At 54.7% G+C, this 22,194-nt stretch overlaps 1 protein-coding gene across 2 annotated transcripts; it reads left to right on the top strand.

Moving 5' to 3' along the window:
• On the top strand, window positions 1-22,186 carry ANKRD13B (ankyrin repeat domain 13B). Of its 2 annotated transcripts, none has more exons than XM_032163116.2 (15): window positions 1-253; window positions 15,102-15,237; window positions 15,347-15,471; window positions 15,556-15,601; window positions 16,214-16,357; window positions 16,449-16,638; window positions 16,718-16,784; window positions 18,037-18,118; window positions 18,995-19,059; window positions 19,292-19,422; window positions 19,532-19,689; window positions 19,817-19,969; window positions 20,071-20,234; window positions 20,306-20,382; window positions 20,772-22,186. In XM_032163116.2, exons 1-15 carry the CDS (start codon window positions 140-142, stop codon window positions 20,998-21,000), a joined length of 1,881 nt encoding a protein of 626 aa, XP_032019007.1. In that variant the 5' UTR covers window positions 1-139; the 3' UTR covers window positions 21,001-22,186. The 2 variants fall into 2 exon arrangements, with proteins under 2 accessions (XP_032019007.1, XP_032019006.1); XM_032163115.2 differs by having other exon boundaries at window positions 9-253; window positions 19,499-19,689; window positions 20,772-21,144.
• Window positions 22,187-22,194: the final 8 nt, after the last annotated feature.

Below are 22,194 nucleotides of genomic sequence, written 5' to 3'. Positions count from 1 at the left end.
CGCCGCCGCTCGCACATGCCCGAGCCGCAGCCCCGCGAGCAGACAGCGCCGGCCCCCCGCCCCGCGGCCCCGGGCCCCGGCTCCGGCGCCGTCCCTCCTCCCCGGCCGGGCGCCGCGGCCCCGGCATGAGGAGCGGGCGATGATCCCCGCCAACGCCTCCACCAGGAAGGGGCCCGAGGGCAAGTACCCGCTGCACTACCTCGTGTGGCACAACCGCCACCGCGAGCTGGAGAAGGAGGTCCGCGCCGGCCAGGTAGGAGCGCCTTCGGGGCGCCGCAGGGACCCCGCGGCCGGGCACGCCCGTCCGGCCTGGGGAGGGGGTGCGGCGAGGGCTGTCCCGCCTCCCCGGCGAGTTTGCGGCGCGTCTTTGTTTGCGGCCGCGGCTTTTGTGCTTGTTGACCGAGAAAAGGTGATGGGAGCGGGCCCTGCCCGCCCCCTCCGGCCGGGACGGGCGGGACCACAAGTGTTTCGGACTCTCCTAGATGAGGGTGGAGGCCGCTGTGCCCCTCCTCCGCCGGGGCAGTGAGGGCTGCAGGGAGGGGCTGCGGGCTGAGTCGGTGTTCCATGTGGTGGGAGAGTCCGCCCCAGCCAGTTGAGCGGTGACACCTCCCGAGTGAGGGTGCGGAGGTGGGAAAGGCTTGCGTGGGGAGGGGGCCATAGGTCAAGAATGGAGAAGAGGCTGTGTCACACTCCCAGGCACCCCAGCCCCACCCAGCGCCCTTTCCCCAACGGTGAGCGCTTTCTCTTTTAGCTCTCAAACTGGGCAGATCCTTGGATCCCTCAGACCCCAGCCCCAGCTCAGGAACGGGGAGTGGAGAAAGACCCTCTTGGGAGGCCCCAAGGGCCTTGTCCAGGTGCTGAAAAGCGCTCTCCTGCCCTCTGGTGCTGGGGCCTGGCTTCTAGGCGCAGAGGAAGCTGGGGGGCCCTGGCTGCTGGAAGGACTTGAGGTTCTGCACACCAGGTGGGCTCCCTGGTTTCTGCTGGTCAGTAAGGCCACGTGGGTCACCAGCTTTGGGCTGGGCAGTGGTCTCCAGAAAACAGAGGAAGGGGGGATGTCTTCTGGCCATGCTTCAGAACAAAGGCAGGCACAGGTCACAGATTGCCACTTCTGCCCTTGGCACCCAGGCCACAGGTAGGCACTCATGGCAGAGCTGACCCCCCCTCCAGCCTCCAGGGTGGGCTGCAAGAGCCAGAGCTGGGCCCGGGCCCCATGGCTTGCTGCATGCTGAGAACCCCAGTTTTGGTCTGGGTCTGAGACCTTGGGGCCATGGGCTGGGGGTGGTTAGCACAGTTGCCCGCTGTGGGAATTTACCTTCTGAGGGCTGCTTATTGAGTCACGAGAAGTTCAGTCTGAGGAGCTGTGCAATCGCCAAGGGAAGCATGGAGGTGGAGGGCAGGCCATCAGACTCAGCAGGCTGGGGGTCAGGATGTGTCTCTGAAGTCCCATGCTGAGCCAGCCCCCAGGCCTGCATGGTATCCAGCTCTGCATGGCAGTCCCTGTAAATATCCGAGTGACCTGTGCCTGCAAGCCTCTGGGCCGGTCTGGGTGGCCACTTCGTGTTACCTGTGCCTACGCCAGCACTCTCCAAGTTTCTCCTCAGACTGAACTCCTCAGACCCTGTCTCTCTTTATCTATCATAAAGGCAGTGCTCTGCAGCCACGAGAGGCCTGTTAAAGAAAGTGGGTCACAGTTCCCCCGGGAAACAGATGAACAAACAGGGCACCAGCCCCTGCCTTCAAGGAGTCTCTGTTCTGGTGAAGCAAGTGTGAACAGGGAATTCCAGGGTGACGTGCAAAGTGCTAAGACATGGCCAGCCAGCCTCTGCTGGCTCTTCTCTGCTTTCCTTCCCTGAAAGCAAAAGAAGACAAGCCTCATGTGGGAAGAACTTCCCAGGGGTCCAAGGATCACTAGGCAGAAGGCTGAATCTCCAGAATGCCTCAGTCCCACTCCCTTGCCTGAGGGTGGGTGGTCCTTTTACTGCAGAGACTGGAGAAAGGCAGAATGCCCTAGGAGAAAAGACTTCTCCAGCAGGCCTCTCTGCTGATAGTCCCGGAGTGGGTGGCCATCTTGCTGGGGTAAGGTTGGGTTGGGGGGCATCGGAGCCGCTGCAGGTAGAGGTGTTGGGGGCTGCTCATCTGTTTCTCTCTCCCACCCCTCTGGCTGCCTCAGAAACAAGGTCCCAGGTTCACCCCTACCCCTGCCCCAGTGAGTTAATGTCTCCTTGAAATGGACACTGCCTGCCCTGGATCCAGGCCAGGGGGAATATAGGGCAATGGTGGAGGTTAACCCTTGTTCAACCACAGAGGAGCCAGGCCAGTCCTCTCCTTCCCTCGGGTGTGCCAAAAAGAGGAATGCCACTCAGTGTGGGTGGGAGAGTTCCCTAGCTGTCTCCCCTCTCGAGGACCGGCCCAGAGTGAGGCTTGTATCCAGATGTACGCTGCCTACTCCCCAGGGCACCAGGCTCTGTTTTCTGCAAGGGGGACCTGGGGACAGCCATCTAACATCATGAGAAAAGCACTGTGGAACCCTGGCATCCCAGCCAGGGGTCCCTGGCCTCTAGTCCCCCTGGTACCAGCGGCCAGAGAAACAGCTTGGCTTTCCTCAAGCACTCAGGAGCCGGGTTTCCCTGGTCTTGGCTTGGCATAGCCGCCTCTTCTTCACTCCAAGAAAGACCCGCAGAGGCCCTCCGTGGGCAGGCTTGGCAGTGCAGCTGGCTGAGGAGGGGGCCAGTATGGCCACCTTCAGAGCAGGTTAATGGGCTTTGCTCAGCCCCTAATTGCTCTGCTGGAGGCTGGAAGCAGGGAGTGGTGGGCAGATAGGAGGTGCCTGGTGAAGGGAAGGGGCACCCAGCAGTGCTGTGATGCCGGCGCAGTGCCCTGCTTGCCGCTATGCATGTTCCCTGCCAGATCGGGGGGGGGGGGGGGGGGGTTGTAGGCCAGGGAATGTGCCAGTTCCGCCTTGCCTGGCATGGCCAGCTGGGCATGGCCCTGGTTCTGGAGTCACGAGTTCCTGGTGTTCCCTGGGGAAGGGTTAGCCTGTGTGGTTCCCGTGGGAGGGACATGTGTGGGCCGGGCCTGGGGAGCAGGACTCTGCCCCTGGCAACCAGAACCCTGAAGTGGGCAGATTGTGGTCCCAGAAAAACATTTTCCTTCTCCCTGGGGCGTTCTCCACCATGGGCTTGCTTCCTGCTTTCCCTGTTCACCCTTCTGACCTAGAGGCAGGGGAGATGGGTTGTGGGGCCTAGGATGTGCAGGGAGCACCTCAGACCCCTCCCTTTGCCTACAGTGGGCAGTCCTGGATGTGGGGCATCACCACAGCTGGTAAGCTAGGAAGCTCGGGAGAGGGAGCCGCAAACCCCAGAAACCAAAAATCAATGTGTTCTGGGATGAGGGGGAGGGGCTGCAAGGGCAGGATGGGAGGGGTGACATGGAGGGAGAAGTCCAGGGTACGGTCCCCACAGCCCATGGCCTCCTACGCAGCTTGAGGATGCATCCTGCCTCCCTCCCCTTGAATGAGCTCAGGCAGACCTGCCCCTGCACCCCGCGTTGGGCAGGAGAGGTCAAGCAACAACCACACCAGACTCCTGCCTTCCTCCCCGTGGGCTGGGGAAGGGGCTGAGCAGGCACCACCTAGAGCACAGGCTCTGCGTCCCTCACCTACCTCGAAAGCACCATGTTTAGTCCATACATTAGGTGTATGCTTTTCTTACTTCCCTTAACAAAAGGATTCTGCTCGTGCTAAAGGAGTTTGGAAAGTACCCTGCTAGTGCACGTGGGTGTGAGGGGTGTTCCTGTGCAAATATGCTGGCAGCGTGCACACACGTTACACAGGAGTGGACTCCTGCAGGGCCAGAAGGCAGCTGGGCATGCATGTGCTTGTACACTTAAGGGCACATGTGAGTACCTATGAGCGTACGAGTGTGTATCTGTGTGGTACCTATGTGTACTAGAGTGTGGTGTGTGTGCCCGAGTGGAGGCAAGGAGGCTCTCTGCCCAGGGAGCCCCAGCTACAAAACTCCAAAGGCCCCAGCTTTTGACTGCAGCTGAGGCCTGCTGGGATAAGGAATCTCCATTCTCTTGGTGGGGAGGGCTGGGTGTTGGGTTTCTTGGGAAACCTTTTCATTCCAGCAATTAAATAGCTAGAGGCCTCTGCTGAGGAGATTAATGAATTCTCCTACCTGGGCCCAGGGCAAGTGCCAGTTACACTGCAGGCGGCACTCTGGGCTTGTAGGGAGAGCTGCTCTGGGGCTTGGCTGAGCGTATGGGGTTCTGCATGGGGTGTATGGGGTGCTGAGCCATCCAGGCCTCCCTGGGGAGGTGTGCTGGGGAGCGCTCCTGAGGTGTGGGGATGGGGAGGGGCACCCTGCTTGCAAGGGAGTGCCAGCCTCTCTCTGGAGCCTGGAGCTGAGGCACCTGAGGGGGAGGCGGAGACAGCATCTGGAGCCCTGAGGCCAGGCAGGGGCCCTGCCAGCTCCCCAGGGCCTTATTAGCTGCAGCAGCTGCGGCTGCGGCATCTGGGGCAGGGCCGGGAGGCCTGGATTGCTCAGCACTTCCCCAGTCAGCTCGGGCGCTGTGGCCCTCTCCTACTCCCCCTGCAGGACTCAGGACCCCACCCAGGTTGCAAGCCCCGGAGTCCAGCCCAACCAGGATTGGACAAGAGTAAACAGTGCTCCCCTTCTCTGTGGGGGGCCACAGCTCAGAGGCCAACAGGGGCCAGGCCCACTGGTTTTTTTGAGGCTCCCAGTATATTGAAAAATGAAGAAATTCCAGGACAAGGCTATAAAAATTATATAAATAATCTTAAATTATTTAAAATGTTTCATTTTTGACAATGGAGTTCATGGTCATGCTTTAAAATATTTAACTGTTGCTGGAAGATGCATAATGAAAAGAATGAAAAGCGTTGCTCCTTGCTCCACCTCTCCCACCTCCTCTGCCACCTCCCCAGCGCTCTGGACTCCTTCTGTCATTTACCTCCCTAATTATAAACAATATAGTTCCTTCTCCTCCCCCCCCTCCCCTTCTCCTTCCCTCCCTCCCTCCCTCCCTCCTTCCCTTCCTTCGTTCCTTCTCTCCCTCCCTCCCTCTCTCTTTCTTTCTTCTTTTTTTTTTTCTTTTTTAATGAGACAGGGTCTCACTCTGTCACCCAGGCTGGAGTGCAGTAGTGTGATCACAGCTCAGCGCAGGCTCTGCTTCCCAGGCTCAGGTGATCCTCCTACCTCAGCCTCCCAAGGAGCTAGGACTACAGGTGGTGCCACCATGCCTGGCTAATTTTTGTATATTTTTTGTAGAGATGGGGTCTTGCCATGTTGCTCGGGCTGGTCTCGAACTCCTGAGCTCAAGTGATCCGCCTACTTTGGCCTCCCAAAGTGCTGGGATTACAGACGTGAGCCCCCCGGCATAAACCCTATACTTCTGCAATGATTTCTTGGTTAATTACCTTCCCCTGCTTGTGCCCCCTCAGCCTAGTACTCTGTGCATTTGTCTAGCAAATATTTATGTGCCAGGTGCTGCCTGGGGAATGGGGAACCAGCAGTGAACAAAGCAGGGGACCTGGCTGATGGGGCTTCTGTTCGAGGTGCAGGAAGTGCTAAACAGGCACTTGGATGGGCAGTGGATAGAGCCATAGTGGCTGTCACCTCAGATGGGCTGTCAGGGCAGGCTTTTCTAAGGAGGTGATATTTGAGCAGCAGCCTGAGTGAAGGGAGGGAGAAAGCTTTGGGGCTCTCTGGAGGATCCTAGAGAACGTTCCAGGGAAGGCCGTTGGCGAAGGGTGGAACAAATGAGTTCAAAGAGAAGTCTGGGGCCATTGGATTCCCTGCTAACTACGATGGAAAGCCACTGAAAGATTTTTTTTTTTTTGAGACGGAGTCTCGCTCTGTCGCCCAGGCTGGAGTGCAGTGGCGCAATCTCGGCTCACTGCAAGCTCCGCCTCCCGAGTTCACGCCATTCTCCTGCCTCAGCCTCTCCCAGTAGCTGGGACTACAGGCGCCCGCCACCACGCCTGGCTAATTTTTTGTATTTTTAGTAGAGACGGGGTTTCACCGTGGTCTCGATCTCCTGACCTCATGCTCCGCCTGCCTCGGCCTCCCAAAGTGCTGGGATTACAAGCGTGTGCCACCGCGCCCGGCGAAGATTTTGAACTAAAGAGTGTCAGGACCTGAGTAACACTTCACAGGGTGACTTGAGCTGCCATAGGTGAAGTGGACAATAGAGCCTGGGAACCCGGGGAGCAGCAAAGAGACAGTGGGGGGCTGCCAGTGAGAGATGGGGTGGCAACAGCTGCAAGGTAGTGGAAACTGGGAGGCTTCTAGGTCTGTTTCGAAGGCAGAGCCTACAAGTTTTTCTGATGGGTTAGATGTGGAGGGTGCGGGAAAAAGAAGAGATGAAGACAGTTTCAAAGTTGTTTTTTTTTCCACCTGAAAATGAAGTAAATTCAGGCGATGTTTACCATTTACGGGGGCAGGTGCAGCTGTCCAGGAATGCAGAAAACAAGGAAAAGTTAAGAAAGTCACTTCCAGAATGAAGAAGGCACGAGAAAGGGCAGGAGACGTCATGGAAAGTCAGGCTGTCCCATTTTGTTTCGTGAATTCAATGATCTTCTTTTTTTTTTTTTTTTTTTGAGACGGAGTCTCGCTCTGTCACCCGGGAGGCGGAGCTTGCAGTGAGCCGAGATTGCGCCACTGCACTCCAGCCTGGGTGACAGAGCGAGACTCCGTCACCCAGGCTGGAGTGCAGTGGCGCAATCTCGGCTCACTGCAAGCTCCGCCTCCCGGGTTCACGCCATTCTCCTGCCTCAGCCTCTCGGAGTAGCTGGGACTACAGGCGCCCGCCACCACGCCCGGCTAATTTTTTGTATTTTTAGTAGAGACGGGGTTTCACCTGGTCTTGATCTCCTGACCTCGTGATCCGCCCGCCTCAGTCTCCCAGAGAGCTGGGATTACAGGCATGAGCCACCGGGCCCGGCCACCTTAGCATCTAATTTGTATATTTTGGTTTATTTCACATGGGAAGCTTTCATCAAGTGTCCAGTTTCTCCTGGCTGTTGGGTCATATTTAATAATGGGGCTGTGGAGCTCAGGGATGTGTGGGTGCTACTGTAAAGTGATCAGGTGGCAGGCTGGCCTGTTCATTGTAGGGTCACCAGATGTCTGTATTCTGAGGTCTTTGGGACAACTTCCTACTGGGGTAGATAGGGTGGTGGTGGTGTGGCCTGGCTGCCAGTGGTTCAGGACCCAGGTAGGGAAGGGGCTGGGGTTTCACGGATCACTGGCTTTCAGCACCATGCCTCATCCTCTGCTGTGGCCAATGCTCCTGAGTCCAGAGCATCTCATGCCCAATTTCTACAGAGAATAAACCCCTGGTGTCCTGTGGTGAGGAAGGGGGGCATCTCCCAGCTTAATGAGGCTGGGAAGGGGACCAGGGGGTCCTGAATTGTAACCAGCTTCCCTGCACTCAGCTCTAGCTTCACCTCCACCTCTGCCGTCCCCACTGCCTGCAGGTCCTACCTACACCTTTCAGGGGGGCTGGGGGTCACCTGGCTTGCTCCTTCTGCGGACGTTTCCCTCTGTGGCTGCTTTAGTTTCAGCTTCCTCTGCTCCCCTAAGTCAGTTGTGAGGCCCCAGCCACTTTCCATGTTCTAAAGTTGTGTTGAAGTTTCTCATCTGCTGACATCTCTTCTCTTTATTCTTGTGGGTTTTAAATATTTTATTGACTTTTTTTTTTTTTTTTTTTTTGAGACAGGGTCTGGCTTTGTTGCCTAGGCTGGAGTGCAGTGGCGTGATCTTTGCTCACTGCAACCTCTGGCTCCCTGGCTCAAGGGATCCTCCCACCTCAGCCTCCCAGTAGCTGGGACGATAGGCATGCACCACCACGCCTGGCTAATTTTAGTATTTTTTTGTAGAACACAGTTTCACCACATTGCCCACGCTGGTTTCAAACTCCTGGGCTCAAGTGATCTGCCCACCTCGGCCTCCCAAAGCTTACAGGCATGAGCCACTGCGCTCAGCCTGACATTCTTTTTTTTTTTTTTTTGAGACAGAGTCTCTCTCTGTCACCCAGGCTGGAGTGCAGTGGTGTGATCTCTGTTCACTGCAACCTCCACCTCCCAGGTTCAAGCGATTCTTGTGCCTCAGCCTCCCTATTAGCTGGGATTATAGGAATCCCCCACCACGCCCAGCTAATTTTTGCATTTTTAGTAGAGATGAGGTTTCACCATGTTGGCCAGGCTGGTCCAAACTCCTGACCTCTGGTGACCTGCCCGCCTCGGCCTCCCAAAGTGCTGGGATTACAGGCATGAGCCGCTGTGCCTGGCCTCCTGACATTCTTATACATTTAACATTTTTTGGCACTCTTCAGTCCTTTGTACAGATTCAAGTTTCCATCTGGGATCATTTTCTTTCCACCTGAAGAACTCCCTTTAACATTTCCTGCACATCTGGCAATAAATTCTCTTAGTATTTGTTTGTCTGCCAACATATTTATTTCTTCTTCATTTTTGAAGAATATTTTCACTGGGTATAGAATTCTAGGTCAATACCAGTCATACTGGATTAGAGAAAAAAAAAAAGAATTCTAGGGTGAAAGTTTTTGTTTTTGTTTTTTTCCCCCAGCACTTTAAATATTTCATTATATTGTTTCCTGGCTTGCATAGTTTCTGATGAGAAGAATGTAGTATTTCCTGTATTTGTTCTTCCATACATAATGGACCTCATTTCTTTGAATGCTTTTAGGATTTTCTTTTTACCACTAGTTTTCAGCGTTTGATTATGATGAACCTTGGTATAGTTTACTTCGTGTTTGTCTTACTTGGGGTTCATTAAATTTCTTGGTTCTTGGCTTTATCTTGGTATTAGTTTCCACAACAAATTACCACAAACTACGTGGGCTAAAACAACAAATATTTGGCCGGGCGCGGTGGCTCACGCCTGTAATCCCAGCACTTTGGGAGGCCGAGGCGGGTGGGTCACGAGGTCAGGAGATCGAGACCATCCTGGCTAACATGGTGAAACCCAGTCTCTACTAAAAATACAAAAAATTAGCCGGGTGTGGTGGCAGGCGCCTGTAGTCCCAGCTACTTGGGAGACTGAGGCAGGAGAATGTCGTGAACCTGGGCAGTGGAGCTTGCAGTGAGCCGAGATCACGCCACTGCACTCCAGCCTGGGCGACAGAGTGAGACTCTATCTCAAAAAAAAAAAAAAAATTATTCTTTCACAGTTTGGGAGACATAAATACAAATTTAAGATGTTGGCAAGGTGGCAGTCTCGCCAAAGTCTCTAGGGAAGAGTCCTGCCTTGTCTCTTTCAGATTCTGGTGACTGGGCCACAACCCTCTTGGCTTGTGGCTGCCGAACTCTAGTCTCTGCCTCCGTCTTCACATGGCCTTCCCACCTCTCTGAGTGTCTTAGAAAGACACCTGTCATTGGATTTAGGGCCCCCTGGGTGATCCAGGATTATTTCATCTTGAGACCCTTAACTTAATTATGTCTGCAAAGACCCTTTTTTCAAATAAGATCTCATTCATAGGCTGTGAGGGTCAGAATGTGATGTGGACATGTCTTAGGAGGGGCACCATTCTTCAACCCACCATAGTAGTTTTTATCAAGTTTGGAAAAATTTTGGACATTCTTTCTTTCTTTTATTATTTATTTATTTATTTTGAGACGGAGTCTCCCTCTGTCACCCAAGCTGGAGTGCAGTGGCACAATCTCGGCTCATTGCAACCTCCCCTTCCCGGGTTCAAGCGATTCTCTTGCCTCAGCCCCCGAGTAGCTGGGACTACAGGTGCCCACCACCACGCCTGGCTAATTTTCGTATTTTTAGTAGAAACGGGGTTTCACCATATTGGCCAGGCTGGTCTCAAACTTCCGATGTTGTGATCCACCCGCCTCGGCCTCCCAAAGTACGGGGATTACAGGTGTGAGCCACCACACCCGGCCTATATCTCTAAATTTGTCTTATTTGTCCTACTTCTTTATTCTATCCTTTGGGATTCCAATACATATATGTTAGAATGCTCGATAATGTCTTACAGATTATGAGGCTCCATAGAGACAGAGTCTTGCTCTATTGCCCAGGCTGGAGTGCAGTGGCATGATCATAGCTCACTGCAGCCTCGAACTCCTGGGCTCAAGGGATCCTCCTGTCTCAGCTTCCAGAAGAGCTGGGACTACAGCTGCTTGCCATCATGCCCAGCTAATGTAAAAGTTGTTTTTTGTTTTTCTTTTTTTTGTAGAGACAGGGTATTGCTATATTGCCCGGGCTGGTCTTAAACTCCTGAACTCAAGCCAGCCTCGTGCCTTGGCTTCCAAAAGTGCTGGGACTATAGAAGCCCAGGCAACTTTATTTTTCAGTACTATTTTTCTCCTCTGTGCTTCAGTTTGGAAAGTTCTATTGCTGTCTTCAAATTCACTGATTTTTAAATTGTGCAGTATCTAATCTGCTGTTATTTCCATTCAGTGAATTTTTCATTTCAGTTACTGTACTTGTTATCTTTAGATGGTCCACTGGGTTCTTTTTTGTACCTCTCATTCCTCTCCTCATGAACATCTTTTTCATGTTTTTCTTTAAACTCTTGAGTATATTGAGCCATCTATCATCTTTATCACTTCTGAGTCTTGTTTCTATGAAATTATTTTTCTCCTGATTATAGGTTATATTTTCTTTTTTTTTTGAGATGGAGTCTCGCTCTGTTGCCCAGGCTGGAGTGCAGTGGCGCCATCTCGGCTCACTGCAAGCTCAATCTCCTAACCTCATGATCCACCCACCTTAGCCTCCCAAAGTGCTGGGATTACAGGCTCACGTGAGCCACCGCGCCCCGCCTATAAGTTATATTTTCCTGCTTTTTGGCATATCTAGTAATTTTTAACTGAATGTTAGACATTGTAAATATGATGTTAAGCATCTGGATTTGTTACTGTCCTTTAAAGAGTGTTGGGCTTTGTTCAGGCAGACTAGGTAAATTACTTGCAAATCAGTTTGACCTTTTCAAGGCTTTTTTTTTTTTTTTTTTTGAGACAGAGTCTTGCTCTGTCACCCAGGCTTGAGTGCAGTGGGGCAATCTCAGCTCATTGCAGCCTCATCCTCCTGGGCTTAAGGGATCCTTCTGTCAGTCATTGAGTAGCTGAGGCTACAGGCACATGCTACCATACCTGGCTAATTTTTTGTAGACATGGGGCTTTGCTATGTTGCCCGGGCTGGTCTTGAACTCCTAGGCTCAAGTGATCTGCCTGCCTCAGCCTCCCAAAGTGCTGGGATTAGAGGTGTGAGCCACTGTGCCCAGCCTTTGATGCTAATTTTTATTTTGCTTTTTCTTTTCTTTTCTTTTCTTTTTTTTTTTTTTTTTTTGAGATGGAGTCTTGCGCTGTCACCCAGGCCAGAGTGCAGTGGTGCAGTCTTGGCTCACTGCAACCTCCGCCTCCTGGGTTCAAGTGATTCTCGTGCCTCAGCCTCCTGAGTAGCTGGGATTACAGGCACCCATCACCACGCCCGGCTAATTTTTTGTATTTTTAGTAGAGATGTGGTTTCACCATTTTGGCCAGGCTGGTCTTGAACTCCTGACCTCAGGTGATCTGCCCGCCTCCGCCTCCCAAAGTGCTGAGATTACAGGCATGAGCCACTGCACCCGGCCTGAGGCTAATTTTTAATTTGTTAGGGTTGGTCTAGGTGAGCCTTTTCTCTAGGGATAATTTAGCTGTACTACTAAGGCATGACCCTTCTGGGGTCTGATTAAATACGCATCTCCACTCTGGGAGGCTGGAGCTTGATTATCTCCCTGCCGTTGGTGAGCTCTGAGAATTTACCATTGTATTGCTCCTTTTTGTGTGGCCTTACTGAGTTTCACTATATACATGTGAAGTTTAGTATTCAGGAAGACTTGAAGAGACCCCTCTGCAGATTTCTGGAGTTTTTTGAGTAGTTTACTCCTTTCCAGAACTGTGCTCTGCTGCAACCTTTAGTACCTTGGTTTCCCTGAATCCTGTCTCCATCTTCTCAGGAAGAGCACCATGCTCTGCTCGGGCTTCCCCTCCTTGAATTACAGTCTGGAATGTTCCTCCAGGCAGAAATCCAGGGATGTTACAGAGCTCACCTTGTTCATTTTCCTTACTTCAGGGATCACAATTCTGGACTTCTAAAAACAGCTGTTTCTCTTTACATATGTTTTCTATATAGAGAAATATATATACACACACACATTATATACAAACACTTATATATATACATATATATACACACACACACATATGTATATATATATTTGAGACAGGGTCTCACTGTGTTGCCCAGCCTGGAGTGCAGCGGTATGATGATACTTCACTGCAGCCTCAACCTCCCAGGCTTAAGTGATCCTCCCACCTCGGCCTCCGAGTAGCTGGGACTACAGGCACAGGCCATCATACCCGGCTAATTCTGTTGTATTTTTTGTAGAGATGGGGTTTTGCCATGTTGCCCAGGCTGATCTCTAACTCCTGGGCTCAAGCAATCCGCCAACCTTTGCCTCCCAAAGTGCTGGGATTACAGGGGTGAGCTACTGTGCCCAGCCTTCATGTATTTTGCGCAATAATTTTCTCATTGTTTATGGTGGCAGTCATTTCACTTATTTTTATTTTTATTTATTTATTTATTTATTTATTTATTTTTGAGATGGAGTCTCGCTCTGTCACCCAGGCTGGAGTGCAGTGGCGCAATCTCGGCTCACTGCAAGCTCCGCCTCCCGGGTTCAAGCCATTCTCCTGCCTCAGCTTCCCGAGTACCTGGGACTACAGGCGCCCACCACCACGCCCGGCTAATTTTTTGTATTTTTGGTAGAGACGGGGTTTCATTGTGTTGGCCAGGATGGTCTCGATCTCCTGACCTCGTGATCCGCCCGCCTCGGCCTCCCAAAGTGCTGGGATTACAGGCGTGAGCCACCGCGCCTGGCCGAGTCATTTCATTTATTATGGTAGGAGTAGAAGCCTTTTTACTGGTGTTTTAATCAAGTTTTGAAGAGAAGAGGAGGGAGTTACATGCATGTGGTCAGTTCACTGTTCTTTTTTTTTTTTGAGATGGAGTTTTGCTCTTGTTGCCCAGGCTGGAGTGCAATGGCACGATCTCGGCTCACTGCAACCTCCGCCTCCCGGGTTCAAGCAGTTCTCTTGCCTCAGCCTCCTGATTAGCTGGGATTACAGGCATGGGCCACCATGCCTGGCTAATTTTGTATTTTTAGTAGGGATGGGGTTTCTCCATGTTGGTCAGGCTGGTCTCGAACTCCCAACCTCAGGTGATCTGCCCGCCTTGGCCTCTCAAAGTGCTGGGATTACAGGCGTGAGCCACCACTCCTGGCCTGTCAGTTCACTGTTCTTAACTAGAAGTCCTAGACTCTTGAAATATATTTAAATACTTATGTTTAAGGCCGGGCATGGTGGCTCACGCCTGTAATCCCAACACTTTGGGAGGCCAAGGCAGGCGAATCACTTGAGGTCAGGAGTTGGAGACCAGCCTGGGCAACATATCAAAACCCTGTCTCTACTAAAAATACAAAAATTAGCCTGGCATAGTGGTACTCGCCTGTAATCCCAGCTACTCAGGAGGCTGAGGCACAAGAATTGCTTCAACCTGGGAGGCGGAAGTTGCAATGAACCAAGATGGCACCACTGCACTCTAGCCTGGGTGACACAGTGAGACTCTGTCTCAAAAAACAAACAAACAAACAGACAAAACTTATGTTTAACAAACATGCTTTCTAAGCCAGGTGCAGGGGCCTGTAATCCCAGCTGCTTGGGAGGCTGAAACAGGAGGATTGCTTAAGCCTAGGAGTTTGAGACCAGCCTGGACCCTGTCTCAAGTAAAAACAAACAAACAAACAAACAAAACCTTTTGTCTGGGCGCTGTGGCTCACACCTGTAATCCCAGAACTTTGGGAGCCCAAGCCAGGTGGATCACCTGAGGTCAGGAGTTCAATACTAGCCTGGCCAACATGGTGAAAACCCATCTCTACTAAAAATACAAAAAATTAGCCAGACGTGATGGCGAATGTCTGTAATCCCAGCTACTCGGGAGGCTGAGGCAGGAGAATCGCTTGAACCTGGGAGATGGAGGTTGCAGTGAGCCGATATCATGACATTGTAATCCAGCCTAGCCAACAGAGCAAGACTCCGTCTCAAAAAAAAAAACACAAAAAAAACCCAAGAAAAAGCTTTTATCACTTTTGTCACACAACAAAAATCTCATGCAATGTAATCATGTTATTCACAAAATTATAGGATTTGTACAAATTTTAATGCATAGTGTCCCAGCAGCACAGGACATGGTTGTGAAATTGTATTAATACCATGAACTTGTTATTTCATTCCTGTCTGTGTATTACTGTAACCGTTTGTTGTGTTTTTTTTTTTTTTTTTGAGACGGAGTCTCGCTGTCGCCCAGGCTGGAGTGCAGTGGCGCAATCTCGGCTCACTGCAAGCTCCACCTCCCGGGTTCACGCCATTCTCCTGCCTCAGCCTCCAAGTAGCTGGGACTACAGGCGCCCGCCACCACGCCCGGCTATTTTTTTTTTTGTATTTTTAGTAGAGACGGGGTTTCACCGTGGTCTCGATCTCCTGACCTCGTGATCCGCCCGCCTCGGCCTCCCAAAGTGCTGGGATTACAAGCGTGAGCCACCGCGCCCGGCCTGTAACCGTTTGTTAAACCTCACTCAGTGATAATGTCAGTGATCGAAATTGGTGGCCCTTCCTGAAGGTGGTCTGGGACCCTTAGGGTAGGTCTGGTCCCAGGTGAGCTCCTTGGCCAACAGCCTCTTTGCCACCCCACTTCAATCCCAGGCTTATTCTTGGCAGGCAGGCCATTGGGCCCTGGAGGAGAGGACCCAGCCAGGGGCCCTTGGTGGACAGGAAGGGAGGAAGCCCTCCCTCTTCCACAGTCACTTTCTGTCCTGTCTTCTAAGCCCCTTTCCATCCACGTGACCCCAGCTCATAGTATCTGTCTTTCCATTGCCTTGTGAGGTTGGCGAGGCAGAGCAGCCCCAGCAGGGGGTGGGGGTTGCTGCCTGCTCCGGGGCTGTCTGGCTCCGGAGGGCTGCCTCCGACGTGACTGGGGCTATATCTTCCACTCCTCCTCCTCCTCCAGGTGGACATTGAGCAGCTGGATCCCCGTGGCCGGACTCCCCTGCACCTGGCCACCACGCTGGGGCACCTTGAGTGTGCCCGTGTGCTCCTGGCGCACGGCGCAGACGTGGGCAGGGAGAATCGCAGCGGCTGGACAGGTGGGCAGCCCTGGCTCACCCCGGTCCCACAGCCGGGGCCTCCCCAGCATCATAGACCTATGGTTGGCTGAAGGGTCCTGCCATGTGACCTTGCCTCCCCCTCCCCCAGTGCTCCAGGAGGCTGTGAGTACCCGGGACCTGGAGCTGGTGCAGCTGGTGCTTCGGTACCGGGACTACCAGCGGGTGGTGAAGCGGCTGGCGGGCATCCCTGTGCTCCTGGAGAAGCTTCGCAAGGTGAGGCCCAGCCTCTCAGCCGCCACGGGAGCCCTTGAGCCCTTCTCCAGTGCAGACTTAGCCTCTCTCCCCTTCGTCCTCCAGGCCCAGGACTTCTACGTGGAGATGAAATGGGAGTTCACTAGCTGGGGTAAGCGGGCTGCAGCAGGTCGCTTCTGGGCTCTCTCCCACTTTAGGTCCTGTGCTTGCTCCCCTGCCTGGAATGTGTTCTCATAGCTCTTCTGGCGGTTCCCTCCATCCCTTAGCTCAGCTCAGGGCCACCGCCTCAGCTAGGCCTTTCCAGATTGCCCCAGATACTGTCTTGATTCCATTATTATTCTCTTCACTCTGTCATGATTTGCTTACTGTATTCATGACCTGCTGCTCCTTGTTAGAAGGTAAGCTCTGAGAGGGTAGGAGTCCTGTCTTTTTCACTGTTGTATTCCCAGTGGCTGGAACACTCAGTAGGTGTTTCATAAATATTTGTTGAAAGAATGGATGAAAGAGTGAGTGAATGAATTAACAAATGGTGGACACTAGGGACTTAGTGGTGACAGAAACATGCCCATCCCAACCTCAGGTTGCTCTTCTGCATGAGTATGGTCTACACTGGCCAGGGAGGGGGTTTCGGAGGAGAGGCTGCTCTCTCATCAGTTCCCTGCCCTGTTCCTGGCCACACGGATCCCAAACCCCATGCCCTGAGCTGGCCCAGGCCGGGTAGGCCAGACCAGTCAAAGCCACCTCCAACCTCCGCTTCCACCAGTGCCCCTGGTGTCCAAGATCTGCCCTAGTGACACCTACAAAGTGTGGAAGAGCGGCCAGAACCTGAGGGTAGACACCACACTCCTGGGCTTTGACCACATGACCTGGCAGCGAGGGAACCGCAGCTTTGTCTTCAGGGGCCAAGGTCAGGCAGGCAGGAAGTGGGGCAGGGTGGGGACGATGGGAGGCAGCCCCAGGCCACCCCTGATCCCCCTGTGCTGTTCCGTGGCTGGCAGACACAAGCGCTGTGGTCATGGAGATTGACCACGACCGCCGGGTGGTGTACACAGAGACTCTGGCACTGGCTGGGCAGGACCGGGAGCTGCTGCTGGCTGCCGCTCAGCCCACCGAGGAACAGGTGCTGAGCCGGCTTACCGCGCCCGTCGTCACCACGCAGCTTGACACCAAGAATATCTCCTTTGAGAGGTGGGTGGGCATGGCCTTGGTCACCCTTGAGCCAGCCTGGTGGGGTGCCTGACTCACCTGGACCACTCTGCTTCCCCAGGAACAAGACTGGCATCCTGGGCTGGCGCAGTGAAAAGACGGAGATGGTGAATGGGTATGAAGCTAAGGTGAGGCTGCAGCTCCCAGCTGCCAGCCCAGCTGCACTCTTGCCTACAGCAAGCTGTACAGGGGATTCTGACCTCCCTTCCCCAGCCCTGGAGGTACAGAAGCAATGCAGCATGGTCGAGCACTTATATTTGGGTTCAAGGCACTTCTCTGGTGTTTTATATGGATGTATGGATGTATACACAGGGCACGTGCACACGCACACGCACACACACATTTATTCCTCACAGCAACCCTTTCTGGTAGGTGCTGTTCTATTAGTATTCCCATTTTACGCATGTTTGTTGAGTCCTTTCCTTGGCATCCCATTTAGTCTTCACAACGACCCCAGGAAGTAGGGATGATCAGTCCATTTTATGATGAGGAAATAGAGGCTTAGAGTGGTTCTGTGACCTGCACAAGGTCACACAGCTGTAAAGTGGCAGAGCTGGGGTTCAGATCCTGGCTGGCCTGACCCTAGAGCCAGGCCTTTATCCCTAAAAAGACTGCCTGGCCGGGCATGGTGGCTCACGCCTGTAATCCCAGCGCTTTGGGAGGCCGAGGTGAGCGGATCACCTGAGGTCAGTTCGAGACCAGCCTGGCTAACATGGGGAAACCCCGTCTCTACTAAAAATACAAAAAATTAGCCGGGTGTGGTAGCAGGGCCTGTAATCCCAGCTACTCAGAAGGCTGAGGCAGGAGAATCGCTTGAAACTGGGAGGCGGAGCTTGCAGTGCGCAGAGACCCCGCCACAGCACTCCAGCCTGGGCAACAGAGTGAGACTCCATCTAAAAAAAAAAAAAAAAGGCTCTGCCTATGACTCTGGGACCCCTGTGTTGCCCACGACATGAAAGCAGGAGCTAACAAATGCCATGGGTTTTGTGTGTGACATCTCCTCTGAAAGCCTCCCCTGCTTCTGTAGTCTGGGAAGGCCTCTGTGCTACCCCCACCAGTGCATGGACCATGCTGTTATAACTCCATTTTATTGTCTCCTTATTGTACGTCTCAGGAGGGCAGGGATCATGTTTGGCTTGTTTACTGTATCCCTGATGCCCACCTCAATGCCTGGCACATAAAGGCGCCTCAAAAAATGTTTGTTGAATGAATAAGTGAATGAATGAATGAATGAATGACCTCATATATTTACTTACCCAAAGGCCTGGAGCAGAGTCTCTACAGGACCCTTTGCTACAGGGAGTGTTCCCAGTACCCTTAGGTGTAAGACACAGGTTAAGACCAGAACTGCCTATGAGCCCTTTCTTCATCTGTCCCCAGGTGTATGGGGCATCTAACGTGGAGCTCATCACCCGGACACGGACAGAGCATCTTTCAGAACAGCACAAGGGCAAGGTCAAAGGTAATGAGGCAGAGGTGGATGGGGAGAGGTGTTGCAGGACTGCGGGAACCAGCACCCACTTCAGTGCTTCCATCAGTATTCCCACTGGCATCCTAGCAAGAGCCTGGATGCTTTATTCAGGCCAATAGATTTCAATTCAGGTGCCAAGCCCTAATGATGGGTAGTGGCTGCCTAGAGTACTAAGAAGATTCTAAGGACTCATCTGGGTTCAGTGGAGAGGCATGCTGCAAGTGATTACTAATGTTGGTGTTGAATTTGGGAGGGGAGAGAAATGCCATGTATGCCATTTATTGGCCATTCTAGTCTAGTGGGACATATCCTAGGTAGAAAGTCAGGGGACCTTGCCACAGATTCTGTATGCCCACTGATGCCACACCTGATTCTCTGGGTACCAGATACCGTGTCCGAGGTGAAAAAGCATAATTTCTACCTCACAGGGGAACAACATGAAATCATGCCTATGGAAGTGCCTGAAGCAAACACACACGCACACGCACACCCCACAATGCCCACCTGGGTGCCTGTGGAAGTGCCTGAAGCAGAACACACACACGCACACGCACACACCACAGTGCCTACCGGGGCAGGTGTTGTACTGTCCAGGGTCACCGAGCTGGAGAGGAGCACTTTTGGAAGTTGCTTCTGACCTCTAGGCCTACTTTTTACTGTTTTAAGCTGTGCACACAGAGGCCCTGGCCCCTGGCCCTTGGAGCCCTCAGTCCCCTTCAGGTGAAGGTGCCTGAGTATGTGGTTGGGTGAGCAGGCATCACCCCAGGAACCGGCCTCCTCCCTAGGTCTTGGGTGCTGTCACCTCTGATGAGGTGTCCAGGTGTGTGTGGAGCTGCAGTGTCCTCTGAGATACCACATTTCTTGTAGGCTGTAAGACACCTTTGCAGTCCTTCCTGGGAATCGCTGAGCAGCATGGGGGCCCCCAAAATGGGGTGAGTGTGTGCAGGGGTACCCGTAAGTGGAGGGATGTGGATGTGGCTCAGGAGGAGGCTTGGGAGGCGTCCTGCTTAGCATGGCCTATGTGGACCTCCTTTCCACAATGCCCAAGGCCATGTCAGCGCCACACTGGCAGAGGGGACAGCTTGGGGGCCTTGTGACAACAAATGAGCTGGCCTGGCATTAGGAACTGAGGGGAGCTCCTGGGCCCCTCCCCATGTGGTACAGACCCTGATCACTCAGACTCTGAGCCAAGCCAACCCCACTGCCATCACTGCAGAAGAATACTTCAACCCCAACTTTGAGCTGGGCAACCGTGATATGGGCCGCCCCATGGAACTGACCACCAAGACACAGAAGTGAGGCCCCTGCCGGTGCTGAGAGGGTGGGGGGCCAGGGCTTCAGGAGATGCTGGGAGGCCATGGCTTCCTGCAGTGTCCCTTACCCCTTGGGATCTGGTGGGGGCAGGTTCAAGGCCAAGCTGTGGCTGTGTGAGGAGCATCCCCTGTCCCTGTGTGAGCAGGTGGCCCCCATCATTGACCTCATGGCCGTCAGCAATGCGCTTTTTGCCAAGCTCCGGGACTTCATCACCCTGCGTCTGCCTCCTGGCTTCCCAGTTAAGATTGGTGAGACCGCACGCCATTTCTCCTGAGCCCGTGGGGGGCAGACCGGGGTTTAGATGAGGTCGGGGTGGGGCTGAGGCTGAGGTGTGAGGGGCTGGGTGGTGGGGCCTGATGGTTTCCTCATCCTCAGAAATCCCGATCTTCCACATCCTCAACGCCCGCATCACCTTCGGGAACCTCAACGGCTGCGACGAACCGGTGCCATCGGTGCGAGGCAGCCCCAGCAGCGAGACGCCTTCCCCAGGCAGCGACTCCTCCAGCGTCAGCAGCTCCAGCTCCACGAGTGAGGGCCCCTCGCCGCGAGAACGCCTGCCCCTCGGCTCTCCCCGGGGTAGGTGGGCGGGGCGCGCCCGGCCGTGCCTGACCCAGCCCCCGCGCCCCCAGCCTCCTGCCGCGGCTGCGAGATCTCCCCGGCGTTGTTCGAGGCACCGCGTGGCTACAGCGTGATGGGCGGCCAGCGGGAGGCGGCGACCCGGGACGACGACGACGACCTGCTGCAATTCGCCATCCAGCAGAGCCTGCTTGAGGCGGGCAGTGAGTATGACCAGGTGCGTCTCCGCGGGCGCGCGGGGCCACGGGACTCCGCGCCGCCAAGGCTAACGCCCACGCCTCCCCGCAGGTCACCATCTGGGAGGCGCTAACCAACAGCAAGCCAGGCACCCACCCCATGTCCTACGAGGGTCGCCGACAGGACAGGTCAGTGCCCGCTGGGCCGGAGAGAATCCTCCGGAGAGGATCCTGTCTCCCCTAAGCCAGGACACAGCCGGAGAACCCGCGGGCCCTCGGCAGGGACCCTCCTGGTATCGGGATGGCTTCTGCCACCACTCCTGCCTCTGAGGCGGCAGGCAGGGGTCAGGGATCGAGGCTTCACCGCGGAGTTCAGACTCTCCCCAGGCATTGACGGGGAGAACTTGGTAGGGTCTGGGCTCCGCCACGATCAGGTGGGGGCCAGGACTCCGCGGGACTGACCGCCTCCACTAGAGGGTGGTGGCCGCGGGCCGCCCTGGAGCCTCCACACCGTGTCCTGGCCCCGGCCGGTGGGTGGGTGCGCCCGGGAGCCCGCGACATTCCTTCCCCACCCCCAGGAGCGCCCCGCCCACGCCGCAGCGCCAGCCTGCGCCCCCGGCGTCAGTGCCCAGCCCTCGGCCCAGCTCAGGGCCAGGTTCCGGCGGCCATGTGTTCCGGAGCTACGACGAGCAGCTGCGGCTGGCGATGGAGCTGTCGGCGCAGGAGCAGGAGGAGAGGCGGCGGCGCGCGCGCCAGGAGGAGGAGGAGCTGGAGCGCATCCTGAGGCTCTCACTGACCGAGCAGTAGCGCCCCCTGCCGGGACCCTCGCCTGCGCCACGCGCGCCACGCCCAGGGCCAGGAGCCAGACAAACCCCGGCCTGCGCGCCTGCAGAGGGGCGGCTGGAGACTGGAGCCACCGCCTGGCGGGTGCAGCAGCGCAGCAGGCACGGTTCGGGGAGGGATTCGGCATGGCCGCGGGGTACCTTCCCAGGCCAGGGCCCTGGAGGCAACTGGCACGGCCTGGTCCCCCTGCTTTGCTGTATCCTGATTCCCCAACCCGCTCCCCTGGGCTCAGAGCTGCCCTGTCCTAGGGTGGAACCAGGCGGTCCTGAGGGGGGAGATGAATCCTTAGAGGAGCGCTGTCCCTATCCCTTGCTCCTTCTGGCCGGTCCGCATTTCTGTTCACTAACCCCACTCCAGGACACTGCCCCTGAAGCCTTTGCATCTCTGCTCTTCACTCCTGGGGGGCAGCTGAGCTCCCCGCGTGCTGTGTCGCTGCTTTGTCCCAGACACAAACCAGCACGTCTAGGGCCCAGCCCCTCCCCACCCCGGCATTTCAGCGTCAAGTGCACTTAGCGGGGTACCCGGCTCCCCCAGCCCCCACACTCGTCCTGGGTCTCAGGGTGGTTCCAGCTTCTCCTTGAGCAGCCAGAAGTTGGAGTCCCATCCCCCAAGGCACATTTTTTTTTTTTTTTTTTTTTTTTTTTTGTGATCAGGGAGTGTGTCCAACGTTGCCCCCTGGCCTGTGCAAGCCCTGACTCCCTCATGGTGCCTCGGAGAGTGGGGAGCATACTGGGCTGGGGTAAGCACTAGACCCGAGTAGACTGGACACAAAGGGCTCGCCCAGGGCCCTGGCGCCACCCCCACCCCTTCCCACCAGCTGCTGCTAGCCTCTGTGGTTGTACATCCCACTTGCCCCCCACACGGAGACTGACTCTAAAACCTTTCATCCAATGGTGCTAACCCCCGGCTCTCCCCTGCCCCACCTCACCCACCAGAGAAGCACAGACCCCGCCAGGGGCAGGGGCCCACCGCACACCCTTGTCCCGGGCCTCTCTGGGACTGGCCTTCCCGGCTCAGCCAGTGAGGCTCAGAAGGGACACAAAAAGGGATGGAAGAAAAGAACAAAGAGAAACTTTCTCCCACCCCCTTCCCTGATGCCAGGGGCACCAGACTGATTCTGAGGCACAAATAAAAGGGGCTTCATACCGGAGGCTTTTG

This window comes from Hylobates moloch, unplaced genomic scaffold (genome assembly GCF_009828535.3).
Source record: "Hylobates moloch isolate HMO894 unplaced genomic scaffold, HMol_V3 SCAFFOLD_10, whole genome shotgun sequence".
Lineage (NCBI taxonomy): Eukaryota > Metazoa > Chordata > Mammalia > Primates > Hylobatidae > Hylobates > Hylobates moloch.
This window is presented reverse-complemented; position numbering and strand designations above follow the sequence as displayed.